Here is a 22,365-nt window from a genome sequence, read left to right as displayed (position 1 = left end):
TTTAATCGCAATTATCACGCAAAGTTTCTAAAATTATGTTACGTATATTTTTACTTCACTTTTTTGTGATTTATTGTTTATAAGTACAACTTTTTTTTTATTCGACTGGATGGCAAACGAGCAAGTGGGTCTCCTGATGGTAATAGATCACCACCGCCCATAAACATCTTAACTTACTACAAAATTCTAAACCCTCTTAAGCAAAATATTAAAACTCCTGCCGCCCATAAAAAAATTAAGCTCGAAAACTTACTAACCAACAAAAAAGATATGACACTGTCTCTTGGCGGGCTCAATTACTTTTCAAAGATAGCGCTTTTATAACCCTTTAAGAGCGTTTTAATAAAAAAATCCTTGAAAGGGACTCAGCTTGTCTCATTATTACATGAGATTTGAAGAGGGCAAGGTGCGACGAACGACACCGCACGTGCGGCCTACTTGCGACGAATTACTTTTTATCGACAAAGTTTTGTTTAATGAATTGGAGAGTTGTTTCGTTGTTTGATACTTCAGTGTCTTTTTTGTTTGGTTTTTGTGTACGAAATAGATTCCACGTTAATCTAAATAAGTGATTTTTATTCAACGTTGTTTCCGATACATAATGATAAAAAATACATACTTGTTTTTAAGTGATTTCCCGAGATTGTTAAGCCTTACAGTAGGGATTTTACTGAATTGGCGTCTTCAAACTATAGGTACATATTTGAACTACCTACAAGTTACCTAGGTCGAAAACAGAAGTCTAAGGTTAAAAATCTGCTTTCTGAATGTCAAAGGCGATCGATGTTTGCTTTAATTATAAAATTAGAAGCAATTTTCAGTCTGCGGTTTTTTGCTCCTAATTGTCAGATGGTCAGCCATGGGCGAGTTAGAGCATTGAGAGGGGTTGGCTCGTTGCGGCCGTGGGCACGAGCACTGTTAATTTTGCAGTACGGTATCAAGTAGTAGGTATGCCAAATACTTGGCAAATACGAGTCATACTTTACTGCTACTGCTGCTGCTGCGTTTACTTTGTTGCTTATCAGTGGCAATACACGAAATTATTCATTGCGGCACGATATTATACCTACTTCAATGAAAAAACCTTGCATGAAAGAAATCAGACAAATCTTTGTTTCGAGTTTCGCTACTTATACTCCTTTTTGTGCTAAACAACATAAATAGTTTTAATCGACATTACATGATATCAAGGCTACATTTTTGTAATACTTTTGTTTTAATTTTAATTAAGTAAAAAAAAATGTGCTTTGAATACATTTTCAACTGGATATTGACCGCGAATACCTTTGACAAGCTTCTCATTTGACTCGTCACATCAAGTGGTAGTGACAGTGCAGTCAACAGCATGCATGTCAAGTCAACATATTGAAGAATGTGGGTAGACAGAAATCGGTCTACACATTCGTTGTTTGTGAGTGCGTAAGTATATATAAATAAGATAAGATAAGATTATTTATTCAATATTTTTCAGTACAAAATAACAATAGATACAATGTTTTACTAAATTCTATGTAACACGTTTGTCATCGTCTTCTTTTTTTTGTCGTTTTGCTCTTGGCAGAGCGGTCGTGGTTTTAGTGAGGCGTCCACGATTTGCACGATCTCCCATAGGAACTCCCTGTTGGCATACTGTTTAGTACGTGGTTTCCTAAACGGCTTTGACTTGGTCAGTCCAACGCATAGGTAACCTGCTGTGCGCTCTGGTTCCCTCCACCCTTTCCTGCACGACCAGCCGTTCTATGGAGTCGCCATCCCGCCTGGAGATATACCCAAAGTATTGCAGTATGTGCAGCTGCACTACGGGCGATAGACGCTGCGTGATGCCAAACTCCTGGAGTACATTAAGATACCTTAACCGAATAGTGCGGAACTCTTCTTCTTCTCAAACTTAAGAATTACGCCCTTATCGTCGGAGTAACCGCCACTCCACACGGGCTTCGCTATTTGATTTCAGAACTTTTGCAGAATTTTCATTAAGTATAAGAACTGAAAAATATCAAATTTCTAAATCTTAAAAGTATTTTTCTTCCTACCCTGGAGTCTAATTTACAAAAAAAAGTAGGAACTTTTTAATTCGCCGCGTAAAACCGACACTGTGAATGCCAAATAATTAAGAGACGGTCTCAGGGTGAAATCTTTGATGCCTTAATCAGGTGCCTACTGGCCACGCCCACTGGCTTCATTCAGGTCCGTAGCCACCTTCAGTAACTAGCGCAGGGAAGCAACACCGATAGGTGCATTGAACATCACGAAGATTTTTAATGAGAGCTTGTTTCGATATATCAATACCTACTTAAAAACAATTGTACCGTACCTATCGTTCTCTAAGATTTGCCTATTAATTACCTCTTCACGCTTAAATTGCAAAACCGATTTACATGAAATTTGGTAAATACATAGTTTGAGGTTCTGGGGAGAACCTAAATAATTTTATCCAGAAAGATTCATTATTCAATTCATAAAAAAAGTAACTGGCAATACCAACGTATTAAAAGACAAAAAAAGCTATATTTTACTCGTTCAAGTAGGCGTGTGTCATGCTACGGGTCAATATTGGCGGGGAGGCAATTAGCATGAAACAGATTTAGTAATTGCTAACCGATATCATGTTGTTTCCAGCCAGTCACAATATTGTCCGTATTGGTTGCTGTCTGTGACTTGTGACATTTATAGCTCAAAAGTTAAACAATCATATAGAAAAAAAATAAAACATAGATCCTCCTCGTCAAACTGAACAACATTGGTTCAGCGACTTTAAAAAATAATGAAGTCTTTGAATCTTCCTTTTTCATACAAATTAAATACTGCTATCAATGTACGCCATCCTAGAACCCAACTGATGTTACCTGTCACGCTACAAACATCAAGCATTTTGCTTTACATTGCTTCTTCGCATAAAACTTAAAAGTGTAATAATAATTAAAAAACAAATTGTTTTTAAAAGTCGCTGAACTAATGTCGTTCAGTTTGATCTCATCATCATCATCATCAACTCAGCCGTAGGTCGTCCACTGTGGAACATAGGCCTCCCCCATAGACCTCCAGTCGCTTCGGTTGGCAGCAGCTTGCATCCACCGTGAACCCGCGGCTTTAACCAGGTCATCCGTTCATCTCGTTGGTGGACGTCCTACGCTGTGCTTGCCGATCCGCGGTCTCCACTCGAGAACTTTTCGGCTCCAGCGGCCATCTGTACTCCGTGCTGTATGGCCTGCCCATTGCCACTTCAAATCTGAAATTTGTACAAAACCCTCGGTGCGCGAATCCGATTTTTTTAAGTTAATAACAAACATCTAAATCTTTAAGCACATGAAAATTTACAAAACTGTTACAATAATGTTATGTTTATAACACAGTATTGTGTTATCTGTGGTTTCATTCAAGAATTCTAATTTAGCAACACTGGTCCTAACCCTTCTATTGCACAGTACTAATGATGCACACTGCAATTACCACAGCTTACCCGGCGCAATTCCAAACGACCATCTATTATTACTAGCCTTAGTACACACATTCGCTTAATTTTGCTTCAATGTATATTCACTTAGGGGAATTAGAGAAATTCGAACATTTTTAACCCCCGACGCAAAAAGGGGTGTTTTAAGTTTGACGCCACTGTCTTTCTATCTATCAGTCGTCTGTCGCATCGTAGCTCTTAAACGGATGGGCCTATTTCAATGCGTTTTGTTTTTACCTGAAAGTAAGTTTCCTTGTTAATAATGTTGTTCTTTGATAATAATGAGGGTTTTTCGACCGGAAAAATATCGCTAGATGGCGTTAGTATCGTGAGGGAAATGTCAACCGGACCTCACAATACTAACGCCATCTAGCGATATTTCGCCTGTCGAAAAACCCTCATTGGTTTAGGTCTTTTTGGAGATATTGAATTGAAATGACAATGTGTTTTTATACTTTTCTATGTTAAGTCAGGTACACTCCGTGAGCTCTTAAAAAAACCTTCGGATTTTAGAAGTATACTTCGGATATATTGACGATGACACGCGATCGTGATATGCGGTTCTGTTCTGTTATCAACTTGCAAAACCTTTCGAAGTTGCCGTAAAAAGTCAAGTAAAGAATAACCATTAGTACAAAATAAACCTTACTGTAATAATATTACGCTTATTTATTTTTAACTCTGTCTTGAAACTCATTAAAATATTTACAATCAACACATTTCTTAAAACTTTCAGCTTCTTTAAAAAAATTGTATACATTATAAACAATTTCTCGTTATTGGCTATTTACAGAAATACCCTGTTTAAGTTGACTACCCGTGGAAATCAATTTACGAAAAATAAACTAAATAAATAAGTAAGTGGTGGTTTTAACTGCTTTATATAAATCAATGAAAACACAACAAGTGCACTCTTCGCGTGATGGATTGCTACTAAGTCAAAAAGACAATTTTGTCATTTCCTACTACACGAATCCTTCCGATTACCCCCGAAATCCTAAGGTTTTTCTAAAAGCTCACGGATTATAAGGTTATCTATTCAATTATCATTTGCCAAATCTTTTTTTGGGTTGACGGCGTGACTAATTTTTCTTTTTTTTGGGATATAGTACCTACCTAATACATATATGACCATAATTTTGTATTTTATCAATATTCTTGTACAAAAAACACAGTCGTTATTCATTCAGTACATCTCATGAATATAAAAGTAATTGCCATTGTTGTAAACATCAATTTAGATGATAAAATTGCAAAGAAAATATTACAAAGAGCAACAACGTCTGAACTAAATCTACAAGAAACAAAATTACCTCTCGCAGCAAACGATAGCTCGCCTCAAAAAACTCATTTTGTGAAAAGATTATACGTATATTATACGAAGCTGAAATTACTTAAATAATCCGATAGAATTGAGAGACAATCTTAATCCACCTCGCGAACTTCCCGGCGAGAATAAACACAGAGAGGAATAAAAAATAAGAAAAGCCTTTTTTCTTTTGGCACGTTATCTTTCGAATTCTACAATATTCAGATGGAGGCGGATTTCAAAGTTTAACTTTTTCCAGTTATTATTCATAAATGCAAAGGCGCTAGATATTAGACGGACTCACTCTTCCAAAGTTGAAGGATTGGATTTATGACTAAAGATTGGATTGTTTTGTGAAAACATTGAAATGATTTGGCTCGTTCTTTTGACATTCCGTCATCCTATTTTATCGTTTTACCAAGTGACTCTTGATTATTTAAAATGTTCAAATGTTTTTGGTTTGTTTTCTTTTTAAGTGAAATTGTGTATAGGGATTAATGTATCTTTTGGTTTCAGGATTCTACAATGTGGGAAACGTAGACTGACCCGGTATCACGATGGAAGAATGTTTGCGACGCTCGCGAGGCGCTATGCTAGTGATATGGATATTCTCTGGACTCATGTGCGCAGGCGCAGTCAAGGTCGTCATAGAACCCCTGCCTAAAGGTAAGTCAAACGTCGATATAATTGTTAAAAAGTGACCAATCCTCTGCCGTGTATAAACCCCTGCTTTTTCAGCCAGATACTGATTACGTACTTTTTTATTATATGTATACGGCGATGCCAAAACTGACACGCTGTATAAATACAAACATTGGAACATAGAACCTCCTCCTTTTTTGAAGTCGGTTAAAAATAACCGTATTGCTTTCGCTAGGAGTCTATTATCAAGTTCCAAAAAAAAAGAACAACAGATACAAAAGAAGTACATTTTTAAAATGTCGCTCACAGTCACAGGGCGCGCAGTAGGTACGGAGTAAACAGAATCAAGCGTCCGGACTTAATTTAGTTTTTTTTTAAGACTCGCTGAATGGGCTTCCCCAAACTTCCTCCCCCAGATGTCGCACGACCGACTTTGCTTTAGTTTCGTTTAATTTCCTATCTCTCTTGTCGTGACGTTTATTGCAGCCTCGCTCACTCACACCAGTGTCCTTTTGTTCACGGCCACTAATAACCATTTGGAATTAATTTTTATTCGCGGTTCTTCGCCTCGACTCATCATCTGTTTTCGGACTCCCACTCCGACTCTTTATTGTTTTCGCATTAATTCACAGTCCACAGCTGCGGGTAACGCGGATTTCTAAGAACTTTTTATCTGGCTGCAGTATTTTTTGTTTTTGAAAGTGAGCGCTCCTATTAATATTAATTAAAAGTTTATATAATTGAATGGATTTGGTATTGTTTCCTGACGTTCAATTCAGGGGAAAAGTCAACGCGGTGATAATTAAAACTTGAAAAGTTCACTTAATTATTCAGTTTCTGTAAATGGCACGGCTATTTACCCTCAAAAGCTTTAGTGTAATGATGATACACGGAAACTTCTGAAATTTGTGTTGTGGTAAATAAAATGAAAGCGTAGAAAGTAAAACAACTTTTAAGTTTAGTCTTTTAGAAGTACGATCAAATTTCTGGAAATCATACAGACTGTAATTAAGACAACATGGAATAAAAAATGATCCTTATAAAATATTCATATCACGTAAAACGTAAATATCTATACCTTCACCATTTATAAATAAATATCACGGGACAATTCACACCAATTGACCTAGTCCCAAAGTAAGCTTAGCAATGCTTGTGTTATGGGTACTAAGCAACGGATAAATATAATTATATAGGTAGATACATACTTAAATACATATTAAACACCCAAGACCCGAGAACAAACGTACGTATTTTTCATACAAATATCTGCCCCGACACGGGAATCGAACCCGGGACCTCAAGCTTCGTAGTCAGGTTCAGGTTCTCTAACCACTAGGCCATCTGGTCATGTAAACCATTCATCATCTACACGTGCCACTGCTGGGCACAGGCCTCTTCTCCGTACAAAAGTGCTTGTGTTTCCACGTAGACCCAATACGCGGATTGACAATGTATTCCTTCACTGAAAAACTTATGGTAAATTTCAAATGTAATCACTTGAATAAATCCTGAAAACTCAAAAATCATAGCCCGGCTTCTACTTGAGAAGCACTAGATCAAACCACTTAACTGCTTCTGCTGAAGAATATTGTATTTAATGAATTTGTGAACATAGTGGATGTGATAGCATTCGTTTTTCAACCGTATCCATTTTTAAATATTTCAACCTGATTGATCTGACCGTTAACGTTTCCTTGCCCTCATCAACACGTTTGTCGTTTGCAGACAGAATGTACGACTGCCAATTAAAAGTATAGATGGCAGCACGCTGGCAACGAATGGCTGGCAAACGTGCGTCGGACACTGCCAGGTTTGCCAGACGCTTTATGCCCTCCGTATCTGGAATACGGGGTGTTTTTCACCTCTTATTTTATATTTCGAGTATCTGTTTTGTTTACCGTGCTTTGTGAAATACTAAGTGATAAAAAGCGCCGTGATACAGGCACAATTTTTAAAACAGTAATAATATGGGTACACTACATAAATACGAAATTCCGAAAGTCGGAATCACGAACTTCAAAATACCGATTTTTATAATTCCGAATGTTTCAAAACTCCTAATACGACTATTCCGATTCTTCATAACTCCGATTTTTATAAATCGGAAATTTAAAAAAAAAAATGTTTAAAAGTACGATTTTCAAAATTCCGAGTTTTAATAAACCGAACAATAAGAAGTCCGACTCAATAATAATCCGAAATATGAAAAATACGAATTCCGATTACTAAAATACCGATTTTCAAAATTCCGAATATCATTACACCGATCAATAATAAATCCCGACTTATTAACTTAAGCTATGTAGGTTAGATTGGCCTAAAACAGTATTTACTGTTATTGATTTTCAGCAATGTGACACAAGGTCGACGGAGCTCCGCTTCACGGAGTTCCTATTCCGCGCAGTTATGGCGCTTCGCGCCTTGTCGCAATTCTAACCTAACCTAACCTAAGTATGCAGGTCAATTTATCTAAATTGATTGATATTAATTCGAGATTCAAAATCAAGATTCCGATTATTAAAACCACGAAGTTTATTTTGCCGAATGTCATATTTCCGAATTAGTGATGTCATTTCGGAAAATTTATAATCGGAATACTGTATTTCGGGCCAATAACATTTCGTGCATTTTCATTCTTCGGAATTTTAAAATCGGATATTAAAAAATCGATATTTTGAAATTCGGAAAAATAAATTTCGTATTTAATCGGAATTATATATCTTAGGAATTGTGAAAATCGGAGTTTTGAAAATCGGAATTAGCAAATTCGGATAAAATATTTCGGAGTATTTGGGTGTTCCCAATAATATTTCCATTTGATATTGTTCTGAGAGGAGGCCTGTGCCCAGCAGTGGACGACGTATATAGCTGGGATGGATGGATGGAATAATATTTCACTTGTAATTATGTATGTATCTGTGAATGTAACGATTTCTTTCCACTTGATTTTATCCACTTCTTATCATTGCATTGATACAAAGCTTGGATGTATATACATACACATATATTGTCACACGGACGTAAACCTGTCGTAAAATGACTCTACTGTAGTTGTAGCAAACAAATTGACCGTTATAATGAAGTCGAGTATCTTTTGTTAAGCTTGTTTTTCTGATTTTGCATTGAACTGCGAACGAGATCTGTATAAAAGCGGTTGTTTAGAAACACTCTGTTGCCGAGGGGCAGCGGCCATTCCTGACGCAGAAACAAATGACGCGCGCCCCACGCTCGATTGACTACATTGACACGCTTGAATACGCTAAATAAGTTCGATGCAGCCAGTATGGTTTGTAAACGCGTCAATTCTGTTGTAACCTGATCTGGCAACCCACCTTGCTAATTCGTGAGTTCTGTTTCTATCACAGATTTATTTTTTCGACGACCTGAGGCCGTATTTCCTAACGTTTTTGAAGCTCGCGATCGCAATCAAATGATAGTTTTCGCATACAAAAACTCTCACTTGACTGCGATTGCGAGCGTCGAAAACGTTAGGCGATACGGCCTCAGGTAGGTATGATAGCAAGGGCTTAGAGAAGCTATGAAACTTGAGTTCCTGAGTTTGATCACTGGTCGGAGCAGATATTTGTAGGAGTACTTTAATGTATTTAGGTGGGCATGTATCTATCTATCCAATGTTTCTTCATTGTCTAGTGCCAAAAATCAAAGAGAATATCAAGCAAGGCGTGTTCCTTGATTACAAGCGACGCAATAATCCAATAAAATCAAAACGCCATTATTTCGCAAAACCGCGGGTAATGACTAGTTCTAGTTTATCCCACTAATATTAAAAATGCGAAAGTTTGTAAGTCTGTTTTTTGTTTCTTACCTTATCACGTCTAAATCACTGAACGGGTTTAGATGAAATTCGGATACAGATAGTTTCAGTCCCGGAAAAGGTCATAGGATAGTTTTTATCTCGGAAAATTTCGTAGTTTCCCCGGGATAGCGAACGAATTTTACGCGGACGGAGTCACGGGCAACAGCTATTTAGTACCTAATAATAAACACTCTATCTTTTAAATTAGCAGCTAAATCATTACATAACCTAACACAAAGCTGCAAAGATAAGTAAAACAGCGCAGTATATCACCATTATTAACAAAAAGCTAGGAAATGAACAGCCTGAAAAATGAAATGCATTAGTGTAACAAATCCGACACATTTTGCTGCATTAGTAACATGATTTAATTTTCACAACACCTATCTCTGTGCATCTTTCATTCCGCCCGGGAATGTCATCATCTGATAATATTTATGTTACCCGAGACTCGGAAACACGAATGTCCTTAAGGAAATGAAGGGAAAATCCACTGTGAGGAAACTCCTCCCGGAGGACAGGCGACGCTGATTAACGTCTTTTACACGATATCTGTTATTCTTTGTTGCGCGAAATACACGAAAATAGTTGTTTTTATTGTCGTTACTGCTATTAATTAATTCCGTTAATGGGAATGTGATTCTGTTTCTGACGTTGCAATGCGGCATTGTTTTTGCGATGTTTATTTATAATATCATAATATTGCCTTGGTTATCAAACAAAAGCGTGTCTGCCCTCATTTTTCTACCACACAACATCAATATATCTTCTTCCAATAATCTTATTGTCTGAATCTCGGAAAAACTGTCGGAAATTTCCCTCCAAACTTCAAACGCGAAAGAACAAGAGGCCTCTAAAACAATATCAAAAGATCTCATTTCAACCATAAATACGTTTCCGATATTCAATAAAAAGGCTCAAACGGATCGCATAAAACTCGTATCGATATTCTCCGTACAGCAAAACCTCTAAATGTCTTTATCGAATCGATGCTTATGCAAACAGAGTTTAGTGAGCAAGCATCGCTGATTCGATCTACGGCGACTCATTGCTATTATGCTTTCCAATTTACACTGAAAGATGCTTGAAATAAATCTGGACCGATATTAAAATAGAAATTATTCAAATTTATTGAAATTTATTCGACGCTATTAAAATTTTCAATTTCTGTGATAAGTTACTTCTTTTCATTCGTTGATTGGCGGTATTCAAAATATCGCTGGCTATTTTGAGATTTTCAGATGCTTCAACTGTAATGTGGATATTTCTCGGCTATAATGTAATTGAAAGGACGGGCATATATTAAGAGTTTGGAAAAATGTTAAACGTTATGAAATAACATCCTATCCTACTAATATAATATATGTCGTGTAAACGCGATTGTTTGTGAAGAATAATGGATGTATCGACGGATGGGTCTTTGTTATTCCTACACGCAAAAACTACTCAATAGATTTTAATGAAATTTAGTATGTAGATAGCTAATCAGGAATAACACATAGGTTCTTTTTTATTTTGATATTCCCACGGGATCAGTATAAAATCTCGAAATCTCAACCGCTGTTACACAGTAATTTAGCTAATTTCTTGTTAAATGAAGTATCTATCGCTAAATTATATAGTATCATTAGATCCGTTTAACGTTGCAGTCTTGCTTGCGATTGGCTCATTTGTTTTTTAATCAACCACAAACATGGCACAAAATGTCAAATTTGACAAACAGACCTCATGATACAAGCGAGAACTAGCCTGTCACAGAAATATAATACCCAAGTATTTCATGAATTGACAAAAATGTGTTAATTTTGCTGACTTTTAATAATAATAATAAAAAATATTGATTCTGACAACCAGGATCCAATATTCGTTAGTAATAATTGTAACTCTAAAAAATCTTTACTCAATTTGGGCTGTAACATGCACTTATGAATGTTAAAAAATCTGCCCAGATTCTACCCTGATACGCGATTCTTTTCTGTACGAGCGCTCAAAGAAAAAGTTGAATTGTTGTCAACTTACGTAAAATGTAATAGGAATCAATTTCCGGTTTTTAAAAGTGCTCGCCAAAAAGGTAAAATTAACAAAAGACCATACAAAACATCATTACTTGCTTAAAGCGTATTCGGCATGGCATCAAAGATCTTTAATAAACTTCCGAAGAATATATTGATGACCGAAGATATTCAAGATTTTAAAAAACAACTTTTTAACTTTTTGGTGGGTAAGGCCTACTATTCAATGGAGGAGTGTATGCGTGATAGTTCTGCAACTTTTTAGACTTTATTTAGTTTACTTCATGACTGAATGTGTCTACCTACAAGACATTTATATTTGTATGCCCTTGGGCGCAGCATAGTGATACAAGTCTATGATCAGTGTACCAACTATTTTAACGTATGTTTGACAAATAAATTATTTGTATTTGTATTTTGTATTTGTTGCAATTGCCTGTTTTGTATTTCATGTTCAGTTGTTGGTATTGTTGTCTTCTTTAGGCAGCTTGGATATTTATGCCATTATAACATTTATTGGATTAACATAAAATTTCTGTGATAATCGCAATAACCACGATGAGTGAGTTAAACGTGGTTAAACTTATTGAAATTGGATAGATTGCATTGATTTTTTCATCACACTTGCTCGTAAACAGTGTCGTAATATGCAGGCTACCGACTGGATGGCAAACGAGCATGTGAGTCTCCTGTTGGTTAAAGATCACCACCGCCCAGACATCTGCAACACCAGGGGGATTGCAGATGCGTTGCCAACCTAGAGGCCTAAGATGGGATACCTCAAGTGCCAGTAATTTCACCGTCTGTCTTACTCTCCACGCCGAAACACAACAGCGCAACCACTGCTGCTTCACGGCAGGATTAGCGAGCAAGTTTGTAATTCCTTATTTACCGCCCTTAAAACACAATGTACTATTAAATTTTATTAAAAAAATCTTCAAATTATGCGATACAAAACAGTGAAACTCTAAAGAAGTCTTACAGACGCTGAAATAAATCATTTACATCAACATTGTTGTTTTCTTGTGAAATACGATAAATGACGACGATAATAAACTCCAAACAATGTCGAATACGTACAGCTTCTGTTTTTTTAAGTGTTTTATTTCGAGCAACCTAATTTTTAACTAAACATTCATTTGATACCAAACAAGTAGTCGTATTACACAAATCTTTCAAACAAAACTATGAATGTCAAGAAAGTTTCGACCTCTTTATGCCTCACGCTAGACATGGGTAATCTCAACTCCGCGAAGTGATCTGACTCACTAGATCCAGCTCCGGTGTCGGTACCGAATCCGCTTATTGAATCCGACTCCTTTATTGACTCCGGTTCTTCCGAGCGATTATTAATTTATCTATGGCCGATCCGCCCCGGCTCGGTTCGGTCGGTCGGTGTCGGTACGGTACTGCGGTGTCCCACCCGCTGACTGAACTGAAGTACAGATTCGTGAGAGAGAGAAAGATTCGTTCGTTAGTCCAAGTCCGAGTACCGAACCGAACCGACCAACCAAACATAGATAATAAGATCCAAGTCCAAGATCCGATCCGCAGGGCTACTACGAACCGAACCGAACCGACCAACCAAACATAGATAATAAGATCCAAGTCCAAGATCCGATCCGCAGGGCTACTACGAAACTCCAAAATCGAAGTTCGTGTCTTGCGGTCCCTCTGACACTTATACTATTTAATACGAGAGCGAGAGGGACGGTACGATACGAACTTCGAGTTTCGTAGTAGCCCTGCCGATCCGATCCGAGCCGAGCGAGAGCGAAAGCAGGCGGACGGAGCGAGTCAGTGTGAGTGAGCGTGACGGCGATCACGAGCGAGGCGAGCCGCTCGATCCAGTCGGAGTTAGTAACTCCGGAGTCAATAAGATTTAAAAGGAGTCATTAAGGGATTCGGATCCGCTTGAGGATCTGACTCTTTTGAATCTTCAGATCCGGATTTACCCACCTCTACCTCACGCCACAGTATATATATAAGCTAAAGCAGTAGGGAAGCTACGAACAAATCCATCGAAACGAACACACTCATACAGACGCGTGCTCTACATGGCCTCTAAGGGGGTCTCGCGGTACTGCAGTCGCGAGTGACGCGTCGAGACGAGCAGCAGCCGCGTTGCGCTGTTTCAATTGCGTGCGCCCCAGACAATCCGTGATATTAAAAACTATGCCTAGGAAATATTGTGCAGTGTATAGCTGCTTGAACACGGATTCTTCAAAACCGGGGCTTTCATTTTTTAAACTCCCCGCTGATGTTAAAAGGTAAGAATTATTACTAAATAAATAAATAAAATCATTTTTCTTTTAAATAAAACGTTTCGTTGTTTTGGTAATAGGTAGGTAGGTAGGTAGTTGATACATCGGGAAGTGACTCAAATTTAACTTGCAAGATTTGAACCGAATATACAAATATACATACAATACATACAATTGCAAGTTAAATATAAGCTTGTAATAAAAGACCTAATAAGCTGAGATACAGCGCGAACTAACCATATTTTTTTTCAATTTTAGAAAAAATAAGTGGCCAACCCTAACGCTCCATTGGAGCGTAGGCATTTATCTCAAAAAATATGCCTAGCTTCCAAACTGCTTTAGCTTATATTATATATACTGTGCTCACGCTAAGTAGGACTAAAGATATTAAAGATACGAGTGTTATGTTATCAAATAACTTGACCAGTATTACAAAGTTCAGACAAAATATTTTAATTTAAGGTTAAAATTATTCAATTAAAATTTTAATTCTATATCGGACAATTATAAAATATTATGTTTAAACTTAAAAAAACTACATTTCATGTTTTTCTAGTTGCGATTTCGTCGGCAAAAATATCATTTACGGTAAATCCTATGTTAATTTAGATTTAAGACTATCTATCTATGTGCCAAAAAAGAGTTTTTTTGCGCGAAAGAGTAAGAAACAGCAGATTTTCATCCAAGGTAAACGTATCACTTCAAAACGATTAAGTACCTACACTTATTTGACTAATTCTTTTTTGGTATGTTTATAGGTAGGTAACTGTCAGGACAAGATTTGTATGTCAGAAAATGTTTGGGAAATTGTAAAGAAAAATGTTAAAGATCGGTTAAAAAATCTCCATATAAAATATTGAGTGAGACAGATGACTTAGTCTCATTTTCTTCATTAAATTTTACACCCGTGGGAAAATATTAAGCAATGATTCTAGGTTAGTTTTCAAATTCCCAATGGCACGGAAATGCATCCTATCCTTATTCAAAACGCGAATGAAAGAAGTAAAGAAGTTTTGTTCAAACGTATGCTCCAAATTCCCAGGAATGTATAAAAAGCAATCTGGTAATCTAGTCCGCCGTATCCCGCACGGGGCAGACTGACCTTTCAATATCAATCAAACCGGGACTGACAGCGCGGAAAAAGGAGCCGTTTAGGTACCCCTGTTTACGCACAACATAAAGTTTTCTTCTCATTGGCTCTAAGATAAAACGGGAAGAGATTAAATCCGTACCATGTTTGCAGTAAGACCCGAGCCCGTAAACGAATAGACATGATATTCGGCATAGCGTAATGGACTTGTGGGCAAGGTTGCTTTACGACTTATTCCCCGTGTTGTAATGACTTTCTGGGTCTTATTATAGGTGGATGGGTTTCGGGATCAGAGGGAAATAAATGTTTCATGTAGGTAACAAACGCGCAACAGGAATAGTAGTTGACTGTACAAAATTAACAATTCACAATCAAATCATACCTAATTAATTCAGTTAACTTTTTTCGCAGAGTATTGCTAAACCCATGTTCTTAATTCATTTCCTATGTGGCTAGCTGATTATTTTAACTGATAATAATAAAACTTAAAAGGAGTAATTATTACGTCTGTTTATAGGTTACTATTATTGAATAACTTGATATGTGTCCCGTTGTCAGCCAAAAGCCTCTCCACCCGATTATTATGCCTTCCATCTCAAGACAACCTACAAGACAGCTATACCTGCGCGACAAAGTTTAAAGTAGCGGGTTAGGAAAGTAAATGGCTACATTTTAATCAAACTTGGACATTTTTGAGATACTACTTGAACCTGCTTAAGGCAGCTACAAAATAACGGAGAAACTATGGATATCTTCAAACACACATCATGATGCCCTGACCCGTAATGCAAAGGCGACGTAATCCTCTCAATTCGAATTCCATTTACGTACTTACATTACCTCTTTCACTCCGACAATACTCTTGTAATGTTTACTGGCATTGCCAAACCAACGAACCTTTTCTGGCCCTTTTCACAAACGGATACACGTAGTGAGTGAGATGTCAGTGTCATTCGGTAACCTTACAAGAAAAACATTCTAATGCTATCATTATACGGCGTGGTTTTATGCGGACCAGCCTTTTCTTTTCTTTCGCCATGTCTGTCCGTCTGTCTGTCTGTCTGGCCGTCCGTGGCTAGGCTCGGAGACCGTTAGTACTAGAAAGCTGTCATTTGGCTTGAATATACATTATCAGGCACGCAGACAGTGGTAAAAAAAAAAATTTTTTAGAGTACCATAGACGTATTGTGACTTTGTGTGATTTTTTTTTCTCGACTAACCTTATAGGGTGGGGTATCGCTGAATAGGTCTTTTAAAAACTTTGGGGGGTTGCCTAATAATACATTGTATCTTAAGGGCGGTAAATAAGGAATTACGAACGAGAGTCTATTAGAAGACTGAGGGCTTTAATAAGTCGATGTTCGTAATTCTAGTACCGCCCGTGCGACATACAATGTTTTTCATCACATTTTCGAGTAAAATTTGATATTTGTAAAAGAAAAAATATAATTGTTCCAAATATTGGCGATACCTTAGGCTGCGCTCTTGGCAGCGCTGCCCTCCCTCTCCCGCAGCATGCACCGCAACGTGCGTGTGCGTGTGGTCCTGCAGCAGCGCGCGCAGCACTATCAGTACGGGCTCATTTACCGACTTTGGGCCTCATGACAAGAAAATTTGTACGGGCAATGACTCATTTACCGACCACGGGTTTTATGACAAGCACATTGAGGTCGAGGGTTTTATTTGGGGGGTTGCAACCAAGGTAGCCTGCAAGGTTGCCTACATGTTATTATTTCCGCAACCAATATTGAAGATCTTAATTCTAGAGTAAATGTAGTTCTAAGAGAGTTTCAGAATTGGTTCAATGTAAATAAATTGCACTTAAATATGAATAAAACACAGCTCATGTTATTTAAGACGACAGCTAGGAATAAAGAATTGCTTGATGTGCATTTAGATGGTACTGTAGATTGGGTTAAATTTCTAGGCGTACGGGTTGACAGCAAACTAAACTGGAGAGAGGAACTGAAGGCCTTGGAAAACAGTATCAGCACGGCTTGTTACGCGCTAAGGAGTCTAAGAGATGAGGTTACTTTAAAACAGCTAACCATGGTATATTATGCTCTAGTAGAATCTCGGTTAAGATATAGTATTAAGTTCTGGGGTCAAAGTTATGCATACAACATCCGAAAAGCATTTATTATACAAAAACGAGCTATTAGAACAATGGTACGCATCCCATCGTGGCAGTCATGGGAACATTTTATAAAATTAAATATTTTGACGGTACCTTGTCTCTACATTTTGCTGTTACTAACTGACGTTGTTAAACACCCGGAGAGATACGAGACATGTGAAGAGAGAATCTCTAGACAAACCACACGCAGAAAAGACTAAGGAAAATCTATAGCACCCACCCTCAGAGTAGTTCAGCATAGCACAAGAAACCAAACTATAAATTTGTACAATAGCCTACCTAAAGACCTTAAGTCTATAAATAATGTAAGCATTTTCAAACATAGTCTCAGAGATTTTCTTTTAAAAATGTATTATTATGATGTCAGTGACTTCATAGGTAATAATAATTAATATTAAATTAAATAAGAAGCATGTTCCTAATTCCCTAGTCAGCATTATAATATTTTAAACCTACAAAGTTAAATAAGTACCTAGTAGTCTAAAACTAAAGTAAGTAATAAGTGCAATTTAATCGTAGTTATCCCTAATTTTGCCCAGGCAATCATTATTGGCAGTCCATTCTTTATCTCTCGGATTTCTGACTTGGTAGTTCCAAACTTGTATTTTGATGGTACAATTATTCCTTTCTCATCTACCGTCAGAAATCTGGGGATCATAATGGACCAAACGCTTTCTTGGTCGGCCCAAGTGACTGATGTCAGTCGTAAACTTTTTGCCTCGCTTCACTCGCTCAGGCGCTTGCAAAATTTTCTACCTCTCCAAACGAAAATTACTCTGGCTCAGTCTCTTTTGCTCCCTTGCTTGACTATGGTGATATTGGTTTATCTGGATCTTAGTGAGGGGCTGCTCGACAAGCTCGATCGCCTTCAGAATGTATGTATTCGATACATTTTTGGACTCCGCAAGTACGACCACGTGTCAAATTTCAGGGTACAGCTGAAGTGGTTGCCTATAAGGGATCGTAGGAACATCCACGTTCTGTCATTACTTTTCAACACTCTTTTTAATCCTTCTGCTCCCGTATACCTTTCCGAGCGTTTCAGCTACTTGGCTGCTGGCAGTCAGTATCGGTTACGATCGAGTACCAATCTCCTTTTAGCCTGTCCTTCTACCTCATCCAAAACATACTCTAAATCCTTTACAGTGCAATCTGCCAGGCTGTGGAATCGGCTACCGACCTCCATCCGGCAATCCCCACCGTGGGATCTTTTAGGGAAGGCTTGAGAAGAATGTGGCTTGCACCTTCTCCTTAAATATTTGAGAACATTCCTTTGTTTAATATGCTTATATATTATATGTATTATGGTCATATATATAGTAGTTTATTTTTTATATTGTAGTTTATTGTATTATATTGTTTAAAGCACTGTATAGTAGCTTCCATTATTTTAACTCTAAAACTCACCCTTTGTCGGACCCTAACGTATTGCTCCTCTCCTCTCATCCACTCAAAGGTTGACTGGTAGAGATCCCTTAAAGGGATAAGTCCGCCTTTGTACAAGTATCTTAAAGTTTGTCAGTAATGTTTTGTTAATTTTCTTTTGTACAATAAAGAGTTTACATACATACATACATACATTTTGTTCTGAAAAGCTGTTGTTGTTGAAAAGTGGTTTATATTAATGTTTACTTTTGTTTTTTCTTTTAGTTCTTTTTTTGTATGTATGAAGATTTACATTTGAAAAAGAATTTCTGAAATTTTCAAAGGAAAATATTCAAAACTCCGCCATTGTGACGTCATTTCCCATGACCCCTCCGAAAAAATGTGCGTCCGCGTTGACAGTAGAACTCACGATAGGATCATCTGAAGTGAAAAAAAATCGTCTTTTAGTTAAGACCATAAACTAGAATTTGGACAAAGGAAATAATTATTATACATTATATCAAATATAGAATATTTTTTTATTTGGCTTTGAATTATAAATTGTATCTTATAATGTCGTTGAAAAGCACATTATTGATTGGTCAAGCTTACAAAGCACACAAAGGCAGCTTAATAATTTATCAGGCGATTTAAAATTACTCTAGAGTAGACTATAGTATTTTTCACCTACGATGAGTTCTGTGACACTAGAAAATTTTTCCATATTACGCATTCTATGTTCACAAAATATTTTTTAAAAATAATTTCTATGTTGAAGCAAAATAATGAAAAAAATGTAAAACTGTACTTTTTAAAAATATATAGCAATATCAGTGTCGACTAAATAGACTCCATCGAATACGATAGAAAATATATATTTTTTTATAATGACGCAATGTATGAAACGGAACAGAGTAATCATTATCGGCGATTGCCGCGATTCATTATTCAATAACAATGAACACTAAGATATTTTAATTTTTTAAACAAAACTTGCAGGATTTTGTAAACACGGCTATTTGGAACCATTTTGGAACACGACCGCAGCCATCTTGTGCCTCTTGTGGCCAGTGCTTCTCAGTATCACTGTCAGTACTAGTGCGTTTGCCTTGTGTACGAGTTAAGTTTCCGTTGCATTGTATTTTGTTATTGTTCATTTCTGTTATTATTGTTGTTGACTTTTGTTACTGTTTCTCGTTAAGTTTGTTGTAATTTTTTTGGCAAAATGCCAAAACGGTCTAAAAAGACTGTTTTGAACTCCCAGAGTCGGGAGTTTGTAATTCGCTTGAGGGATTATTTCCAGCGAGAACGAGAAAACGGTGGCCCAGTGGGCGGAAAACTGGAATAAAAACTTTTTTTTTTTTAATATAATGTAACTTCTCCAAAAATAGGCGCTAATAACTTAGAAAAATCGATTGTTCACTCGATAAATGGTACACTCTAAAACTGTCAAACTCGAAACGTCACAGAACACATCATAGGTGAAAAATATTATAGACTAATAAAACAAGGGTGCATATTTTCTTACAAAACTTGAAGCCCTATTATTATTATTATTATTTTTTAATTATTTATTTACTCAAATAAAAAAACAAAAGAAGTACAGAAATACTTATAACTATAAACCTCTGCCAAACTGCGTAGCAGTTTGTTGGCAGAAAGTGTAGAACTCTCATTCACTATTTTTAACCCCCGACGAAAAAGAGGGGTGTTATAAGTTTGACCGCTAAGGTTAATACTTTAAAAAATACACATATTTAGTTTCATGTTAACCTTAGCGGTCCCCTGACACCGACAACGCTTAGATAAAAAATATACTAGATACTTTATTATACTAAATTAACTTAGGCTAATTTTGCGGGCAATCAGCATAGTCCCCGCGGGATAGAGATAAACGAATTCTTCGCAGATGAAGTCGCGGGCAACAGCTAGGTAGCGCATAATTATTTTTTACTTTTAATTGTCTTTTCAAGCAGCGTTTTTTTCGGGCGTTTTTATTTTTATTTTTGAATACTTTAACACTATGCCGGCTGCGCAGGCGCGGCGCGCCGCGGTCCTTGGTTACATTTTTATTTTTTAACTTGAGGGTGGATTTACGGCTACTTTGCGCATCGCGCCGTGCGCATCGACACCGGCTGTTTAAGTATATTACAACATTATAGTTAATAATACATCGTGCGCATCTCACAGCCGTGCCTATTGGAAGTCCAAGAATGTTTTAGACATAATTTTACATTGTAATTATCATTATTCATAATTAATATTAACTCTGCATCATTCAAATCCATAATGACCATAATCATACATATTTTTACACAACACACTATTTATTTTCTTATAGGTTTTAGTTTTGAAGCATTGTTTTATTAAAATTTAATCCTATGCAATATGCCATTTAGGTTAATTCGCTGCATCGCTTTCCTGCATGAAAATACATCACAGTCAAACAGATGTACCTACCAGAGGCCGTATTGCCTAACGTCTCTGATGCTCGCGATCGCATCCAAATAACAGTTTTTGTATGCGAAATCTGTCATTTGATTGCGATTGCGAGCATCAGAAGCGTTAGGCAATACGGCCTCTGTTTTGCATGTGTGGTAGCAGACTATCAAGTTCAAAGACTTAAACAATTTCATCCAACTCCATTTGCTAAACATTTACCAGAATACATAACGTTGCGTGTACAAATCGATCTTCCCCGACACCTTGGACACCTGACAACAAAAACCGTCCAATCATTTGCGAGATTAAAAACCTTGCCTCGTATATGTAGTTGCGATGTCAGACACGACTAAACAGTGGTCAGGCGCGGACGATATGATGCGACTCCCTCGGGACGCCGTCCCTAATTGGACGTGGCCTGCCTCCAGAATCAGCCGATGTATTTAATCTTTAATACAACGTCTTACGTGACTTTAGTGAAATGCTTACAGTGGGTGATACGCCCTGTAACCTTTTCTAACGGGAGTGACAGGGTGTTTACGTGATAAGTTTCATTTCAGAAGTGTCGTCATTTATGTTTATGTTTTTTCTTTAGAGAAATTGGAATAAAAATGTATTAAACGTACCAATGTACGGATGCTTTTGTGTTTCAAAATACCGTTAGGTTTGTATAAAATTTAGTGCAGTAGTTTGTTTTGAAAGTTATAACCATCAATACATTAACGGTCGACTGCATTTGGTAAAATGTATAAATTAATTATAATAATAATAATTATAATATATATTTATTATTGTCCAAATGAAGCTACAGCAGCCAAAGTATTTTATAATAAAAACAATTTATAAGAACACTTTCACATCTAAGTATTAACTAATGTTGAAACCTCATTGTACTGGCCATCAGATTATTGTGTTTTGCTTGACATTGATTTGATTTGTTGATAGACTTCAATACAAATTTGGTTCTGAGAATATTTGTTTTATTAGGTTATGGGAATTTTACAAATATTCCTTTTATAAGTAATATTCTTCTATTTTTGGATTAGTTTTACTTTTTAATTTGTGTTTTGCAAATATGAGTGTCAAAAATTGGATCGCTTTAAGTATTGAAAAGCTACGCGGACTGGAAAACTGGTTGGTATGGAAATTCGATATAAACCTTCAACTAATTGCATAAATTGCAAGATGTTGTAAAAGGCGTCGAAACTCTTCCTGTACCCCTAAAGAAAGACGCGTCGGCTGACGAAACTGCAAGTTATCAAAGGAAACTTACCCAGTATGAAGAACGCGACGCATTACTCCAATGTATCATCGGCTGTAGCGTCTCCGCAGAACCTAAACGTCATATACTCACTGCTAAATCCGGTAAGGAAATGTGGGATATACTTCACTCAGTGTACGAGCAGAAGAATGATAAAGACTAGACTTGTTGTATTGCCAGCTGTTCACTTATACTAAAGATGAAGCTGACGACATTGCACGCACGTCTCTAAGCTGCAGGCATTGTGGCAACAACTCAATGACGAACTAAAGGAAGAAGGATCTCTCCCGCAATCATTGTGATGAACAGGATTCTTAACACATTGCCTTCAGCATATCTTGAGTTCAAGAATGCTTGGGAGTCCGTACCTAAGGAGAACAGAAGTATTTCTACTCTTATGGAGCGTCTTCGTCTTCATGAACAACGTCTTGAAGACTTGGATACTAGACCTTCTACTACACTTTACGTCTGAAAATGCTCTTTTATCAAATAAGAAGAAAGACAAAGTCAAGTGTGTCACATTGCAACAAAATTGGACATACTCACAAACAATGTTTTTGCTGAAGAGC

General features: G+C 37.0%; 1 protein-coding gene across 1 annotated transcript in view; it reads left to right on the top strand.

Moving 5' to 3' along the window:
- Nucleotides 1-22,365, top strand: part of LOC141429691 (semaphorin-2A-like) — a 526,100-nt gene that overhangs the window by 265,543 nt on the left and 238,192 nt on the right. Inside the window, exon 3 of the mRNA XM_074090134.1 lies at nucleotides 5,280-5,429. Within this exon, the coding sequence (XP_073946235.1) occupies nucleotides 5,321-5,429 (109 nt within the window). The 5' untranslated portion in view covers nucleotides 5,280-5,320. The remainder of the gene's footprint in view (nucleotides 1-5,279; nucleotides 5,430-22,365) is intronic.

Source organism: Choristoneura fumiferana, chromosome 7 (genome assembly GCF_025370935.1).
Source record: "Choristoneura fumiferana chromosome 7, NRCan_CFum_1, whole genome shotgun sequence".
NCBI lineage: Eukaryota > Metazoa > Arthropoda > Insecta > Lepidoptera > Tortricidae > Choristoneura > Choristoneura fumiferana.
Note: the sequence above shows the minus strand (reverse complement) of the source record. Positions and strands in the feature narration are given on the sequence as shown.